This window comes from Carassius auratus, unplaced genomic scaffold (genome assembly GCF_003368295.1).
Source record: "Carassius auratus strain Wakin unplaced genomic scaffold, ASM336829v1 scaf_tig00215029, whole genome shotgun sequence".
Classification (NCBI taxonomy): Eukaryota; Metazoa; Chordata; class Actinopteri; order Cypriniformes; family Cyprinidae; genus Carassius; species Carassius auratus.
In genome coordinates, this window is record NW_020527911.1 from 25803 (window position 1) to 44121 (window position 18319).

An 18319-nucleotide genomic window follows, 5' to 3' on the forward strand; every position below is an offset into this window, starting at 1 on the left:
GTCATTGAGAGAGAAAAAAAAAGTGTAAGAAAGTGATGATTTTGGCTATGCTACGGTATCATGAGTTACTTACAAAATGACATTTACAATATAGAACATCTTCATCTTTGTTGACCATATATGATACAAAATCTAACTTTTCATTTGTTTTCATTCCCTTCGAATGCTGTTTTACTTGTGGGAATAGGGTAAAATTAGTGTTAAAAAAAGACAAGCTGACAAAATAGTCCAAAAAGATGAGGGGTCACAATAATTCTTTTTTATTTTAGTAAAAAATGTTTGTGCTTTTTACACCATTGATCTGAATGGAATAATGAGATTCACTGTGGTGTACGTTTGTCATTAAAACAGCAGAAAGGTTCCTCTCAGGAGATTCACTGGAAAGTCTTTGACAGAGCTTTTTTTCTGACATATTTTAATAAACATTAGTAACTGATGTATATTTCCATTGCAGATATTTTTTTTTTTTCTTTTCTTTTTTTATTTCCTTCTTGATCCCTGTAAACTTGGTTCAGTTATGTGGCAAAGTCATGGTGGCAGGTAAAAATGACTTTTTACATTCTACAAAAACAAAATTTACAACCACAATTGGATTCCCCCCCGGGGCGGCTCGACATGCACTTTATCTACTAATATTATTACAGCCAGGTGACACAAACAATTTATTTGACTATACAACAAACAGTTTTCTTTCAAAAAAGTACTTTTTTAGATAACTTAAAAATTAATATAAAAATAAACATGGTTTTGACTGCTCCTCGAAACAACAAATAAACAAACTAACAAACGAAAATGGACGGAAGGTCTGATGGCGTAAATAAAAAAAAAAATAAAAAAATCTGAATAACAAATGAAATGCGCAGATTTATTGGTACAAAACATCGAATGGAGATGATGATTCTTGACTAAACCTTCATCGCAATTTCAACCATGAAAAACGATACATGTGAGATCAAAGGAAATGATGGAAAGCAATATACAAAATTTCAAAGATAAATACAATATTTATACTTGATATGTTACAAAAAATCCCTTAGTGACCGCAAGTGTTTGTGTGAAAGTGTTGCAATGTATAAGACAATTTTACTCCTAACTGTAGGAATAAAACTCTGTACTAAATATTTAAGTGAATTTGGAAAATTCAAGACAAGTGTATAAATATTTAGCTACAACTTTGGCAAAATCACAAAAGTCTACAATTGTATAACCACATACAAAACACATTAGGGAGTAAGGAGCTAGAGGTATAAGGACAACTTTCTGGTACAAGAAACAGACTTCACAGTAGCCTAAGAATGCAATAGTATACAGTGCTAGCAAAAAATTTGAAAAACATCGCAGATCACGCTCGATTTACAGGAAGCTTTAGCAGTGGAAATATTTTCTTTTCTTTTTTTTTCTTCTTTTGTCTTTTTTAACCAACAGACTGTAGCGCTTCGTCTCTGTTAGTGTGCTTTTTGAAGGCAAGAGAATATTTTTTGCAATATCAAAGTTACAACTTCTACCTACAATAAGTTACAAAGTTCATTTCCGCTGAACGAACTGAATGATAAGATCTCCTTTCGCGGTTTCTCGCACCGTTCCTTCTTCCTTATCTTTCTTTTTGATTTATAAATCATATATCTTATATTATTTCCAGTTTATTGGCTCTGTATATATTGGCCCCCTTTTTATTACCACAATCAAATAAAAAAAGCAAAACAATAAACAAAAAATAATAATTATAAAAAAGGAAAATGAATTCACATTATGAAGACGTGCAGCGGCAGCACATCAGTGAAAGAGAAACATTCTTACACATTTTGTTTATCAGTGTTTTCATCAAATGGCATATCCACAATGTTTCTTCCCACACAAAGCAAGAACTAGACATAGCCAAGATTAAACCAGAAATGTTTATACAAAATAGGTACGTTTTGTTCTTTTTTTGAGATCGTGAAAATATGACAAGAGATTCAGTCAATAAAATAAAATTGTTCATGACGAAGTCGCTTGCATGTCAATTTCGAATATACTCTTTAAAACAAAGTGTCTTTTTCCTGTGAATAACAGAATTAGTTGCTGATTAACTTCATGATGAATGTCGACTTCGAGGAGGATCTTCCGTATAACGTACTATGCTTCATCCCTGTGAGGAGGCGGCTGCTTTACAAGGGAAGGGAGTGCAATTTACATGGGTGGGACCACCAGGCCAGACATGGCTGAAAGAGAAAGAGAAACAATTTTAGCACAGGAGGTCCCGAGACGCCACACAGAAGACAAAAAAGAACACAGCAGTAAGTATGTCACTCGAATTTCACAAAAGACTCGAAAGGCGCTGGGGATGTTTGTAAAATGGAGGCTGTTGCTGTCGGGGGCCGACGGGGGAGGGTTGGGAGTGATTGAGTGAAATGTGCTTCACCAACAAGACGTGCTGGAAGGACTTCACTTTTTGAAAGAGGAGCTTTCTGACATTTTGAGGAGAAAGCATCCTGGCTCCCACATGTGTGATATTTCTCTTAGCGTTTTGTTAATGGCAAACAGTGGGCCAGACTCCCAGGAGAGGGTCCCTGCTGACAGCCGTGAAACAACACGGTCACTTCTGCTAACGTCACATAGACCTGCGGTCTCCCCTCCTCAGTCAGCAACCAGACACCCCTCGGCTTTGCCCAAATTGAAATCTTCGCCTCACTCCCTCCTGCCATTACCAGAGCCGAGTGGATGCTGGAAAACCATTTGCATTCTTCTGTCAGCCCATACCACCCCCCCCCCCCCAATCTGTCCTTATCGTTACATCTAAAGAAGGCAGGACTAGGTCGTCTTACGCCCACTTCTCAGGCCGCCCGAATGCAGAGATTGATGTACTCACTCATTTCCGCAATTAGGTGTCTAGTGAAGTGCCAGAGGAGGGCAAACAGGAAGAAAGCTCTTTTGCCGCTTTCAACTTATTTGTAGAGTCATGCTTGGAGTGCTTTTAAGTTTGCCAAGGCATCTGATGTTGTGGCATTCCTCATTAATTTCTGCAAACCACATATTAATAAGTAGATGCATGTAGCGGCATGAACTTTAATTTCTCAGTTCATTAGTTCTAACATTATTAATCTCTCTTGCACACGCTATGGCTAAAACATGTTTTCAAAGCAAACAACTGGGCCTTGACGGAGAGCAAATACGAGCGCACTAAACAGCCAGAGTAAGTCTTTAATTTGCCGAATGATGCTGCCCTGCCGAGAATACCATGAGCTCTTTCCCGCTCACTCTTTCTTCTCATAATCACATTCAACCTGGGTTATAATCACTTCTTCTACTGTTAAGTTCCTCTCTGGTGATGTTATTCAATGTCGGATGAGCAAGCTCGGCGAGGTGTTAACATTTCTGCCCTTTTCAGATTCGTTGTTTGTGCTACTATTGTAGGAAACATACATTTTTAACTTGCTACAGTATTTCAAGGACGAGGGAGTCGTGTACCACCAGTGTAGACAGAATATGGTGACATACGTACGCTGAGCTCAGTTTGAATGCAAAGGAGCCGGTGAATAAAAGAGTTGATTTTATTTGCACAAGATGTTTCCGAATTATAGTGATCCCAGCCACTCGAGTATGAAATCTCATGAGACACTTAACTTTGCTTAATCATTAATGAAAGATAAATAAATCAATAATCACACCCACACATGCACATGCATTCTTCATGCCCGCATGCATAATGCGTTCTTGCACTTATCCGACCACTCATCCATCCATCCACGCGCAAATGCATAAATGAAGCGGGCGGAAGGCCGTGTTCGTTAAGCGCCGTGGATGCCGGATGGGTGGCGTCTGGGTACCAGAGTGCAATAATGTGACCCAACAGGTGAGGCAACTGCGGGGCGTTCTAAAAGCAGGGAGTCGGCTCTCACCTTGAAGTCCATTGCCATTTGCACTGGTGCAAGAAGGAGGAGGAGATGCTTGGGGCCTGACAACTGGAGCAAAGGCGCTTTTTTGTTTCACTGCAGAGATGACATTGGCAGGTGAGAATGAGAAAATGCCGTGTGTACTGCTACAGTTTGAAGAGAGGCTGACCGAAGAGGCTGCCATGGTAGGGCTCGACGGAACTACTGCAACAAAGCAGACATAGTCACCACTCAGAGAGAGTTCACTTCTTACAGACGAAGAGTCAGAGAGCCAGGCCTCGCCTCTTTTTCAAATCATATTCATGGAATGAAAACAAATCATGGAGAAATGGTTGGGGGTATGGGGGGGGGTGGAATTTGGCTTGTGGGTCTTTTTTGGGGGGGACTAAAACAAACAAGCAAATCAACAGGTAAATGGAGTTGGAAGGGGATATGAGATGTCCTACCTTGGCCACTTTCTGGATAATAGGCGTTTTTTATCGACTCTGACTGGGTAATTTTGCCGAAAACATTTGTTTTAAGAGATTTTGAGTGTTGTTTTGGTGGCCTGCTTTATAATTGCAATTAGATTTGCTTTTCAATCGACTGCTTTGATTGGTCGAATTTCCTAAATGTCTCGGTTGTTCAGCCTCCAGAGTCACCCCTCCTTTTATCCAGTAGCACACATTCCAAAAAGATAACAAAACAAACCAACAAACAACCAACAGAACAACAACAGAGGAGTGTCAAAAGGAAAGGGAAGCACAGTTGGGGGACAGAGAGAGCGGAGGCTCGTCATTACCTTGATACTTACTGCCGTAGGGAGAGTTTGCAGAGGATCCGTTCAAGAAGCCCGGTGGACTGGGCACACCCAGGTTGGGCATTCCCGCATTGCCATAGCCGTTCATGCTGTTGCTGACAGTGTTGTAGTTGGACTGCTGTGGGGTGCTGCTGGGCACGTAACCGCGAGGCGACACGCTGCTCGTGTTGCGACTGTAGCCCACTGGGAACGGAAAGACGAGGGTCAAAATCTGTGACACTGTTTGCAATCTATTTAATTCTTATAAATAGTCAGATTTGTAAAGGTTTATAGACTATTTATTAGCATATGCATTCACATCAAATGTAAATTCTTTTAAAATAGTTCCTACAGTCATGCCACACCTTCTGTTTATTTATTTATTTTTATTTTTCCTGAACGATTTGCACAGTAATGCATTCTACTTGTTTCATGAGTATGGCCCAATGTGCTAAATTCCCCTCCTTGTATGTAAGGAAGATATTCAGTGTCCTAGCGTGCATTCTGGTGTGATTTTTCCCTGTCCTGACCTGAGTGGAGGCAACAACAGAACAGGTGTAAACCTATTATCTGTGCACTGGCTAAATGCAGTGTGTGAGATAGCGCAGCGTGTTCTTGCAGGCTGGCAGCAGAGAGATGGGGACAGGGTCAGGCACCTCCTGGGATCTATGCTATACACAGCCAGGAAAGATAAAGCTGCAGCCTGCCTGTGCCATGATTCATGCTGCTAGCAGCTCGCTAATGTTCGCTAATCGTTGTAAGCATTTTTCTAGAAACCTAAAGTATATAACTCATTTTGATATTCGCAGATGAACAACTAAAGAGGTTATTAGGTTCTCCTGCCTGGCTGTGCTGGTTAGGCTGTTGTTTTGCATTCTTTTTCAGTGGCTTCTCTCAGCCAGCAAACCACTTTATTCTGGAATAAGCTTTTATCTTCAGGGTAATCTACATGCTAATCTTAATGCCTTCTTCATGCCACATACCTTGTGAGGTCTCTGAGACGTTGACAGCAAGCTGACCACCAAAAGAGTTGACTCCCATCATTCCGCCGTGAGAGGCCGTGTTGGCGAGGGATGGGATCTGGTTGTGGTTACGTGGGACGCTGTACAAAGCCTCTGCGATATCAGCGGCCCTCTTCAGGATGATCTCCTACCACACAGAAACAGAGAGAGGAGAGTTATCAGTATGTTCTCAAAGGAACTTGAGGTCAGGGATCTGAAATCATTAGAACTCCTTTATAAAACACTTATGTGTAAATGTATGTAAAACACTTCTTCTTGTGTTTCATGAATGAGTATATTTGGTATACATTTTGGCACATATATACACACACCACACACACACACACAAATATAAATATGGATTTTGTGCCTGTAGGTAAACATAAATGACAGGACGTTAGCATTTGTTTCGCTGTAGTTGGACTTCAGTGTCTTCACCCCAGTGCAACTTAACTGGGGGAAAATAATGTAATGGATCATTTCTTCTGAATATGTATTAGACCTATCAAGCATAGCTAGACTGCTCTGTAGAATATATTCCAGAAGCGCACCTTTTTAGGGCCAAGTTCAAGGTTATCTTCCCATTTAAATAAGCCTGTATATGGCTGTGTGCATGTGTTTTGAGTGATTAACTTGTCATTTTTCACCAAGAGCCGCAGCCAGGAATTAAATTGTGAAGAAGAAGAAGAAAAAGAAAACAAGCTTTCACCCGGCTACAGTACAAAGGCCCCCAGCTAGCTTTGAAACGCACAGGAATGTAGCAAAAGGAGACGAATGCTGATTTAATTACAGCCACCATGCAAAGGAAGAGAAAAGGTGCTTCATTAGTATGAGTTTGTACCTGGTTGTTGTGTGGCATCCCGTACAGTGCTTCTACAAGGTCAGCGGCTCTCTTTAGCAGCACCTCCTGCAATATACAACCAGAACGCAACATAATCAGTCATAAAGACATATAAACACCATCAGCCAGTACATTGCACATCAACAATAAGTGGGACTGGTTAAATTATAAGCTATTTATCTCTGTTTGGGAAAAAAAATACACAAGCTGACGAGCGGAAATAAAACGTTTTTAATTATATATTATCAAATGAATCCTTTTATTTCTTAGTCACATTTCATTTGACTTGGTTAGACTAGTGAAGTGGTGTGCAACTTAAGCTAAATGAGTCAACATAAGGCGTTTCAACAATGCGGCCTTTTGGGTATTAAACAAACAAACACTAGCACCGAGTCAAACACAGACGCCACGTTCGCCTGCTAATTCCACGCACTTTAGCTCAGAAGAACAATGAGTCATTTTCCATATCTTAATTAAACTGGCAGAGTCTTCAAAGACAACATCTCACCCCTAATTCATGCCCCATATTTGCAGAAGAGTTCAATGCCCATTCCTCTTTCTTCAGGACAATAAAGTGAATTAGCTTGAGTTAATCTAGTTCCTTCATAATGACATTAGGAAATTTTTCAATTAACCCTCTTTCTCTGGCTGTTGTAAAGGACTTCATAAACGACTTCCCCTCCAAAGTGGGCTGAGAGGCTGTGCCCTGGGACATGGACGCCGGGAACTCTCGCTTATCCCCGTCTGCAAGCTGTCCCCCGACTTATAACACAACAAGGATTAACCTGCCGCTTATTTTCCCTTCAAAAATCACACCTAAGCTGCCAATGAGGTGTGTGTGGCAGGACCTCCAAAGCATTTTGCATGGGTTGCCGCTTGTTTTCTCTTCCAAGCGCTACTTTTTGGGAGTTTGTATTAAATTGTTATTGCATTTTAGCATGTCCTGAACTTACTGGCTTACTTTTAATCGATTTGCAGGTCGCGTTTGAGTGTAACCACATTCATGGCGTTGTCCTTGCGAGTGCAAAGCCCGGAGCGCCTTTATCATGGCTCGATGGCTATTTCATTCCCATGCACAAGCGCCATGTTGGATTCATATTTATCAAGATTAATCACAGGCCCATGCGTTTTATAGAGACGCACTCTAAACCTGAGCCTAACTGGATGACTGCTTCTTCAAATGGGCATTTACCTCGGAAATTGGGGGCTGTGTTTCATGTTGCATGCGTCTAGTTTGCATACAAATAAAGAATTACACTTGTCATTCAGCAGGTAGTGTCAATGAAAGACCCAGCTGTCCTAGTCTGGCTCTCAGCTCTCTCTAAGCAAGATTAAGCGTTTTTTTCTGAGCTGCTAATAATTACTCATCATCTCAGTCATCAAATCAAAGACATCTTACATGCCTCCCAATTTCACCCAATGATTATCACAATTAACTTCGCTGAAACTTCTCCCCAGCTGACACCTACTTGAACCTCTCATCCATATGGTGGCTGAGAGGAGGAGATGATGTAAGGATAGTTTAAGAAAATGATGCATACTCTAAATTCTAATCTGTCATTTGCCATGAGGTGTGTTTCCTAATGAAACGTATTTAGCAGAGCGCGTTGAAGTGGGAGTCTATGCGTGTCGAATGCATTGGCCAATCGGCGAAGGAGGCTGTGAATGAGTATGTTTTGTTCCAGCATGCCCCTCTCATCCTCGTGGCCTCATGCTGAGAATATGATTAGCGGTGAGCGGTGTTTGAAAAGCATTTCCATGTAAATTTCAGAGTGGCGGCGTTAAGTGTAATTGACTCCCCTTCTTTTTTCGCATCGACACAAAACTCCAGGTTAGGCTGGGAACTGTTTAAGCCTGAAACGATCCCAGGGCTTGTTCCATGACAAATGCAAGGGCTTATTATTACAAGAGCTCATTGTTCCGCCGGTGGATGAGAATCGTTTAAATGGAAAACTTGTTATTATCACTCTTGAATATCGTGAGTGGTATATATCACCACTGTTAAAGAAGCCAAGTGAGGTGAGGGGCTGGAGGTGCTAATGTCATTATAAAAGTGTAAAGCAATTATTCTGTTAGTTCTTGCCTGAGGTGATGAATACATTGAGAAGTGCGGGACCAATACGTGTAGCTACCTCGCAGAAGCCGAGAGACAGAAGATGAATTTTAATGCATGGGTAATTGATCAACATGAATGCATTTCTAATAATTTTTTCTTGGATATTAGATTGAACGGGAAGTGGAATAGATTGGTGTTTGAGAACTGTAACAGGACGCAAAGAGGCTAATGGAACTAATGAATGTGAGAATACGGCCGACACGTTACTACTATATGAGTCGCAATAAAGATTATTTGATGGCACGTAAGCAAATGTATAGAGCCTGATCAGACTTTCATTCCAGTGTTTTTCTCATCCTTAAACCGAGACAAATGGATGACACTGATTTCAAACAAGGACTTAAAAGAAAGAGGATTGCAAGGTCCCTTTAGCAATCTCCTGCCTCATCACATGAGTGACTTCACATATTGCTTTTTACTCTCTCTTGCTGTCTTAATATATAAACGTGTTCATGGACACCCTTTTTCTTGGATCAAGCAGCAAATTTTTATTTTATTGAAAATTAGGGAGGTAAACTGCAATTCCAAGCAACTAGTAGTATGAATATGTTAGGGATTTCAAAAGTAATGGTTCAATAAAAAAGCTAAATAATTGAGATATACTTGTATTTTTAATGTTGATATTTAGCAGCTGCATGTCCAAAGCAATACATGCACGCCATACTGGCTTTCTGTCCGGCTACTATTTCCCATCAGACCATGTGCATTGTAGATCCCTGCCTGAAAAGGAGGAAGAAAAAAAATAAATAAAAACAACCCCGGAATCGATATCAGGGGTATATTATCAACTCTACAGCTGAGTCGAGCGGGCGAGCATGAGTGTGATGGCTTTACCTTATTGCTAACACACTGTGTACATCCCTCCCCCAAAACCTCTTATTACAGCGGTCTGTCTCCTGCCTGTGACATCTAATGCAGCCGCTCCTCCCAAATGCTCTGCCTCTTATTGAGAATATGTGTAAGGGTCAATTGCTGCTTTGCGTGGAGCTGGCTGTGACCCTCGAACGCAATAGAGGTGCAGACGGCTGCGGTAACTATGATGAATCACTTGGCACTTTCATTTACATGCTGCTGAACTCACATTTGGGTCCATTAGTGGCCAAAATCTAATATTTATGTTGTTCATTGGAACTGATCTGGTCTGATGGCCCTGTGCTGGGGGTTTACCTGAATTTCAAATGAGTGGATTTGCATGCACTTGAGAAAAATAAATACAAAAATTTTACATTTTTCTGTTACTGATGCGGTTGTATTTTTCTTCTTTTAATGTAATGTAATTATTTTTTTTCCAGCTTCAAAAGTGCTCATGCAGAGTGGACATTTTATTTTATTTACTATTATTATTTTATTTATTTATTTTTTGATAATGGATAGTTTAAAGCATTTACTGGAATGAGAATTCCTGTCCAGAAATTGGCCTCCACAGAGACAGAAAGCCAAGTGTAATTGAAACACATCATGTGGTGCAGGGCAAAGTCTTATGAGTTTTTAGTTTGGTGTGTGTCCGCGGGACACTAGCGCTGAGACAACGCCATTCCAGAGCTGTTCAGAGGAAGTTAATGATAGCAGCTGCTCCCATGCTGTGCTTTAATAGATATTTGTATGATATCTGTTATTAGGCCTCCATGGTGGTCAGCTCGTGCCAAGCACCCATGAACAGGGTACAAAATAATCTCTTAACATATTATTAAGAAAAGCCCTTGGTGCCGCACAGCTCTCAGATGGGAAATTAGCGCGTTTTCTATTAGCCGGGCACAAGTCATAGATCCTATCAAAGCTAAATTGAAAAAAAAAAAAAAAAAAAACACGTGACGAATCAAAGAATAGGAAAAAGAAAAGGTCCGACAGGCATGCTTTGTCTTTCATGTCCCACATCAAAACAACAGAACTGTGATACGTGTCGACCACATGGGAACTACAGGCAAACTGCATGGTTTGTGAAATTTAAGTGGGGGAAAAATAAATAAATGAAGCTAAAAAGCCCAGAGAGAGGGCTTGCCCATATTGACATGCGCAAAACTAATTTATTAACCTGCTAAGACAAGGACTTTTAACGGAAAGCTCTCCAAACAAAAGATTAAACTGGATCTAGCTTTGGAAAATGAAAGGAAAACAAGACCAAAATAATCACACATCTGAAAAAGGCCTCTGCTTAGATTACAATCACCACTGCCTACTGAGGTGGAAAAATACTTAATTGAACCATTTCGACGTGCTGAAAGTTGCTCGATTACAGTGGAATCCAAACACGCCGGATCGCATAGTGATGACTTGCCAAAAGCGATTGCATGCACTTGCTCAACTAACCAGTGAATTGTTTCCCATTTTGACATTTCTATGATAAATATCTTTTTCACACACACACACACACACCGAATCACTAACCTTGGGCAACCTCTCCGGATCACCTGGATGTCTGGGAATGACCTTCTGCAGTCTCTGGAAGCCGTAGTCAATAGTTGGTTCGTTCAAAGCTAAACCGCAAAACAAGAAAACGCCATCAGTTAGCATCATGCGCAGGCAAAACAAAAGAACAGATTTGTGTTTTCATCATAAATGTTATTACATTCGCTCTTGAGAATGTATGCACCCATCATGCATTTTATTCCAGATAGGCCTGAGCATTTGAATAAAAGGTAATAATGTGGTGTGCAATACTCTGTCAGAGCCACATCTATCACCTCTCCTATTTGGAAGAACGAGGCCTATAATTGATCAGATAAATTTGAAGGAGTTAGTGGATACATTACAAATGAAACAGGCACGCTCATACAAACTCACACTCTCGATTGCGACTGTCAGCCCTGTGAAGTCTGCATCAGTCCTGCTTCCTGAAGCACCCTCTGGATTTATGGGCAACGGGCAATGATGACATATGTCTGGCTATTGCACCCTTTCAGATTTATCCCTCTTTCTCGCACTCTCTCCGCCATCGTGCGCTAAAGCAAAGCAGGCAGGAGGAACACTTCATCTTATGGAGCTTTAATAACTGTGAATGGTTGACTACAAACTGATGTAGGGCGCTATCATTTCACAGCTGTGCCGGGGCTGGCCTCATGAAATTGCTGGCCACAAATAGTAATTAATCTTTTCCTTCACACACACATACTCACACACACATGCTGCACACACATATGTTCCCTCCCTTTCAAATTGGAATTTTGAGTATGAAGTGCCCCGGTTATAAATCAGACAGAGCTGCTCCGTATACAAGTGCATGAATCATAATCGCAACTTCCTGCTACTTCATGCATTGTGTTTAACAAGCTTTTTGAAGAAGCGCATGGAAGTCTATTGCAGTATCACTAGACTTTAAGCATGGGAAGATATTTTCCACAAATATGAAATATGTTGCACTGTAGGATGTTTTGAAAAAAAAAAAAAAAAAATTATATATATATATATATATATATATATATATATATATATATATATATATATATATATATATATATTTGTATTTTTTATTTTTTTTCGAAGAAAATGTGAGTAGTATTAGTCCATACAAAAAAATTAATAAATCACTTGTAAGTTTATAAGAACAACTTTAAATAATAAGATCTATGACTTATGACAGTATCCTTGTCCATAATACAAATGTGTGTATAACATTTCTGTCACTATAATCAACAATCAGAAATGCACAAATAATAATTACTAATTTTAAAAAAGTTTCCTGAACACTAATCTGCTACTGGCCAGACATGCAGATAGCCCCGCCCCCAAAGTGGCTACATGCAAATGAACATAAAAAAAATAATAATACAGAAGGAAGAAAAGATCACAAGAGGAAAGCAAGCAGAACATCAGAATAAAAATATTATCAGACATGAATGTAGATGTCTTTGTGAGTGATGAGGCTGTATGAATCAATGTGCTTTTCCTTTTGAGAGATCAAATCTGTCTGTTCCCCTTATTCAGCATGCAGTTTGCTGAACTCTGAACGGGGAGGAACACGAGAATGAACTAAAGCAGAGAATGAGAGATGGCAGCCTGAAAGGAGAAGATGAGCATATTAGACAGGAACTTCCTGGAAATAATTGGGTGACTTTATGATGAAGTGCTACAATTACATCTAAGTGTAGTAGGGGGCGGTAATCCAATCAATCCGATCTGATCAATATCAAGACAGTGCTTATGTTTTGGCGCACATGTATGCGTGTCATCATGTGACAGCAGTGATGCTATTTGACATGCCATCTTGCATGGCTGAAGACAAAGTAGCGTGCAGGAATCCGAAGTAAGATGTCGGCTTGTTAATAAAGCATTGATCGGGCATATTGATTTTACATGACATGGCTTTCATGAGGATGTAGCTCTCACATGCACACCTTCACCTCCCCTTTCCTTCTCCTCCTGCCTGTCGTTCCTAGACGGACACCCTCCACCTCTCCGAGATGTAAATGTTTGTATTACAGCACTTCATTATGCCTGAATTTGCCCATATGAGGGTATTCATCATTTTGGCCTGTTTTTTTTTTTTTTTTTTTGTCTGGCGCCTGGAACTACACAAATGGATCATGCACTTTGACACTAGCCCTTCAGGATGTGTATTCGCCCTGGGACACATAATAAAAGTACCCGGTGACATTAAATATGGCCCAAAAGCAAGCAGATTTACAGCCGTTCTGATGGCACTTTCACACAGCACAGCCCCGAGCAGCAACATGTTGTTCTGCGCTCTGACATTGAGGCTTTGCTGATGAAGGAATGTGTGCGGTTTGATAAATGTATCAGAACAGTGGGCGCTAAACGCTCTTCAGTTATTGATCTGATGCTAATGCAGTAAAAGAGGTCAGTGAGACCTTCATTAGCGCAAGAGAGTCCCTCACCTCTGAGATTCTCCACCTCAAACATGCCAGGAATTATTAACTACAGCTGGGTAAAATCACACTGATTTAGAATGGTAGCCACCATTTCTTGTAAAATGCAATAGCATAACTTATCCAAGTAATAAAACATCAACCCTAAAAATATTCTAATCTTTAGATATGGCTCAATGTAACACATTACACCCATTTTATCACCTACCAAGTGAAAACCAAAACCGGATCACTTTGTGTAAAGTAAAACACAATTTAAGGTATCTGTAAATGTTGCACTTAAGCGTCTTAGCAAACATCACTAATAACTCTAATAGCCATGTTATGTTTTGTGGAAACTGTGGTTACTATCCTAAAAAAAATTAAAAAAATAAAAGATTATAAGGGGAATACTGCTGTGATTACGAACACATACATTTTATAAAAATGGCATAGAAGTGAATAGAAGGAGAAACAGATGTGGTTTGTGTGTGTGTGTGTGTGTGTGGGGGGGGGGGGGGGGGGTATTAGTGCTACTGGGCCAGCTGGGAAATATGGAGAACAGATTGAGTTTAAATCCAGACAGACTCCTTGCAAGCATCTTGCTTCTTCACTCTCACTTTGCTGAACTACAAAACTCTTTTTCTCTATATCTCTATATCTTTCAGCACAGGCCTGAGGCTAAGCCCCTCCCACTGCCCTTTGAGTCGGTCCCCCAGCCTCGGGCTCGGCCAATCAATAGCACTTTCCTGTTTTAGAGCTGGGTAATTATGAGGTGGAGAGAGTAGGTGACCTTTCACCTGTTCCGCATTACTTTGCTGATATTAAGATAAATTGCCCGATTTTGGGTAAACATATGCTGCAATTCAGGCTGTCAGCGCCGGTTTGCTCAGGGATAATTTGTATTGATCTCTCCGTTTCTTCCCAATTCTGCTTACTGACCTCGTGGATAATGAGAGAGAGAGAGAAAGAGAGAGAGAGAGAGTGCTGGATATGGCTGTAGTCACCACTGCTTTTCACCGCATGCGTGTGTGTGTGTGTGTGTGTGTGTGTATGGGTATCTGGAAGCCTGGTGTATGTCAGTGGCAGAGTGTTTTGCTTAGGTCTTTATTTGTTATCCATTTTCTGTTCTGTCGGCCCCACTCTTGCAGAATGGCAAGAGTGGGGCCGAAAGCCGTTTAGCACTCAAGCATAACTAAGCATGTTAAATCAAATCAGGCTAACATCTCGTACGGACCTGTTATGAATTATGGAACCGTTCGTATAAAAGGGAAATGTGCTTGGTAATGAGCTAGCATGCTTTTCGGGCTGCCTTGCCTTCGCAGAACGAGTGGAGTGAATGAACAGAAGGGTTTTCATTTGATGGATGACAAATCTAAAGCTCCTTGGGCTGGTCATCATGTTTAGTTGTTTTTTTTCACCCCTCATTTGTAAAAGAGAATGTTGAGCACAACCTGCCAGGGACTTAACGTAAAACAGCCTCTGAGTTTACGTCCAGAGAAAGTCTGTGTGTGTCTACATGTCGCCTGCTCGTGTGCGTGTGTGCGTCTCCATATATTTCAAGATTGAGTGTTTTGACCTTGTTCTCGCAGACTGTATATATTGTCATTCTTCAAAGCTGACACGCTAGAGTGCGGCAGATACTAAACTGTGACACATTTTTATTTAGCAATAAGAGAAGTGTCCCATAGTAACATCACTGGGAAGTGACAAAATCGCAAACAATCACAATAAATGCAGCTGCACGGATTCGCAAAGTTACGAGATGAAGAAAACTTGCTTGAATGTACATTCAAAATGGTCATTTTCTGCTAAATTCGGAATCGAATATGGTAAAATATGGAACTACAAGCTTTAAAATATGATCAAATAAGCCACAATATTTAAATAAAGGGTGTTTAATAGATATTTATCAATGGTTTACTGTAAGAAAAACTGCAAAAAACTGTAAATAATAATCAAAATACAAACAACCAGCTTCTTATGCTGAGTAAACCTGGTTCATTTTAAAGACTTTGGTGTTGCATTCTGGGTACTGAAGTTCTGGGCTATTCCCCTAGGGTACATAAAATGTGTGTGTGTGTATAAATATATATATATATATATATATATATATATATATATATATATATATTTATATTTTATTTTTTTTTTTTTTTTTTTTTTTTTTTTTTTGAATCACACGCTTTGGAAATATACAATTTGTTGTTTTCATTTTGGTAATAAATCATTTTGACAAAATCAGCAGTTCTTTAAATTTCCATTCATTTAACACCCTAAAATGCATACTCTACACCACTTCTGCATCCAATTCTGTTCAAATTATATTCATTTGTTTAAAAAAAAAATAGAAGTCTGTACTTGCATTCCAGACGTCTATAACATCCCGTGATGATGATAAGTCTGTATCTTTGGCTCTGATAATGAATGGCTTTCTGGCTGTTGCTCTCTATTACTTTGTCTAATTATCCTTAACTGCTGCGAGCTTATCTCCGCCCCACCTCCACCATCAAGAACCACTTTTCTACTTTTTTTTTTTCCTTCAACAAACATAAATCAGAAAGGGGAAACGCTAGAAATTTTAAAACAGAGCATGATCTGGAATAGTGCTGCCCATCTCTGGATTGGCTGACTGTTGTCAACACACGCTGCAAAAACAAAAACAGAGAAAGGAAATGTCTTTTAATGCGGACTGGCCATTGTTCCACAGCTGTGCGACAGAGACATGCATGAAACAGAAAAAAATTATAAAATGAAAGGAGAAAAACATCAAAGGCCAAAAAGAGTTTTTGAGTTTAATGCAGCATAATAAAAACAGGAAAACATTCATTTGTTCCAGCACAGCTGCTGGATTTTTCTCTAAATGAGGTCAATTTTCATTGCAATTATGATCATCTTCCTGCTACTGCCAGACCAAGAGATGCAGTAATAATTCAGTTACTTTTCTTTAGTGAAAACAGACCACCTTCATAATTAGAATTTCTTTGAAACAGACCTGAAATATAAACTGAGAGAAGGACTAAGGCATTTTTAGAGAGAGACACATTCTGGTAACTGCCATTTTATATTTTTATATAACACACACACACATACATATATATATATATATATATATATATATATATATATATATATATATATATATATATATATATATATATATATATATATATATATATATATATATATATAATCTAATATCTAATACTACATAAGCCAAGGGAAATATATACAATATAGTAAAACTAATATTTATATATAAACTGAGATTGTCAGTGTATAAGAAAAATTAGCTGATGTCTAACTAGTTTTGTGCTATTACAGTGCTTTGGATTTCAAGTCTGATTTGAACAAGAAAAAAGCAAAAAGTGAGGAAGCAGGGAAAAACGTGGGGTTTTCGAAGAACAGAGTGAGCCGGAGCTCTTCAACGTGGCTCTAACTTCTTCATTTTATTGCCAGCTGTCTCCGAGGAAGCTATTTCATCTCCAAGAAATTCAGATACTCCGGAAATTAAAATTTCAAAGATCTGTGGCGTGAAAAAAAAAAAAAAGAGAGTGTGGGAGAAAAAAATCAATGGAGGCAGATCAATGCTCATAGAAATTTCATGAACTTTGAACCGATACAGGCATGATGATGAGGAAGAGAGAGAGCGGGCCGCTCAAGCCACCGATAAAGTGTCGACAGGACAAGAGAAGCCCACTCTCACGATCTAGGCCGTTCATATTTTATTTCCCTGACAGAAATTACATTTCAAGTCTATTTCTGTAACAAGGAAGGTTAAAAAAGACCCCTACTCCTTCCATTTCTCTTTTTCTTCCTCCTTTTGTCAGCATTCTCCATCCATGTGACTCACTTCTGGCGGATCTGACTCAAACGCACCATTTTAAAAGCTTGCCTATATAAAGTCGTATTGGGTTCCACCTTCGCCGATAGCAGACGCAAATTAATATTGTAAAATGAAGATCAATACATGGATGAAGGGGCAGGGCGGGATCGATGGGTGCTAAATTATTGCTGCATTTCGTCCTCATTCGAGATGAGTTGTGTTTTCCTTTGCCGGTCAATACTTTGTGGCTTCTCTCATTAATCTATAAATAAATTTGGCGATGAATGTGGTGCCCGGGTCAGAGGGCTGAAAAGGGGAAGATGTTTGGGAACGAGAGAGCGCCCCATCCATCAGAACGAGTGCTGGCCACTGGAGCATGACTAATTTCTCTGACTTAGTGAGGACAAACCTATTTAAAGCTGCCAGAGGTAAAAAAAAATAATAAAATGGACCGAACCAAAATAGCAACCAGTAGGGCCAATTATACCCAAATCACCACAGTGCAACGCTCTTTAAGGAGAGAGGGTTCATTCGACCCTTCCAGCACATGCAGAGGTTGACTGAATCTTTTTTGGACCGCTGCTTATTATAGAGTTGTAGCTTGTCACAATATTGCGTTAAAATATCACCACAATCCCCAATGGTGTGGCATTGCTCACAATAATGGCGCACTCCTCTCTGAAGTAATAATATTTCTCAAAGAACTGTCTGAGAAGAAAAATTCTCATCTGCTGAGAAGGACTCAGTTCTTGGTTCTAGTTATTAGTGAGCAGTTCCCCAGTACACTTGTATCATTAAACAATGTTTTCTACACGGACATTTCCATTAAATGTGTAGAAAACATGAATAAAATGAAATGAAACACATTAAAATATATAAATTATTATTATATTATTTATAAAATATGTAAAATAGCATATGATAATTTTGTCTTCCAGACTGTTGTGCAAAAATAAAATAAAATAGTTCCAGTTAAATTAACGAGTGTCTATTTCGATTCAAAAAGTTCAAATTTGGGAATCTTTTCTTCTTTTGCTTTAGGATCTTTGAATCAGATACCAAATTTGATTATTTGATCAGAAT

General features: G+C 39.5%; 1 protein-coding gene across 14 annotated transcripts in view; it reads right to left on the reverse strand.

Moving 5' to 3' along the window:
- Positions 1-207: 207 nt before the first annotated feature.
- The window catches only part of LOC113093414 (transcription factor COE3-like), a 92655-nt gene continuing 74543 nt past the window's right edge, over positions 208-18319 (reverse strand). For 4 of the 14 annotated variants that reach the window (XM_026259203.1, XM_026259208.1, XM_026259207.1 and 1 more), the window contains exons 11-16: positions 10994-11082; positions 6493-6558; positions 5634-5799; positions 4654-4854; positions 3879-4076; positions 208-2201 (exon numbers count right to left, since the gene is read on the reverse strand). In XM_026259203.1, coding sequence (XP_026114988.1) covers positions 2170-2201; positions 3879-4076; positions 4654-4854; positions 5634-5799; positions 6493-6558; positions 10994-11082 — 752 coding nt within the window. In that variant the 3' untranslated portion in view covers positions 208-2169. The remainder of the gene's footprint in view (positions 2202-3878; positions 4077-4653; positions 4855-5633; positions 5800-6492; positions 6559-10993; positions 11083-18319) is intronic. The other 10 variants (XM_026259210.1, XM_026259209.1, XM_026259206.1 and 7 more) reach the window with 5 other exon arrangements.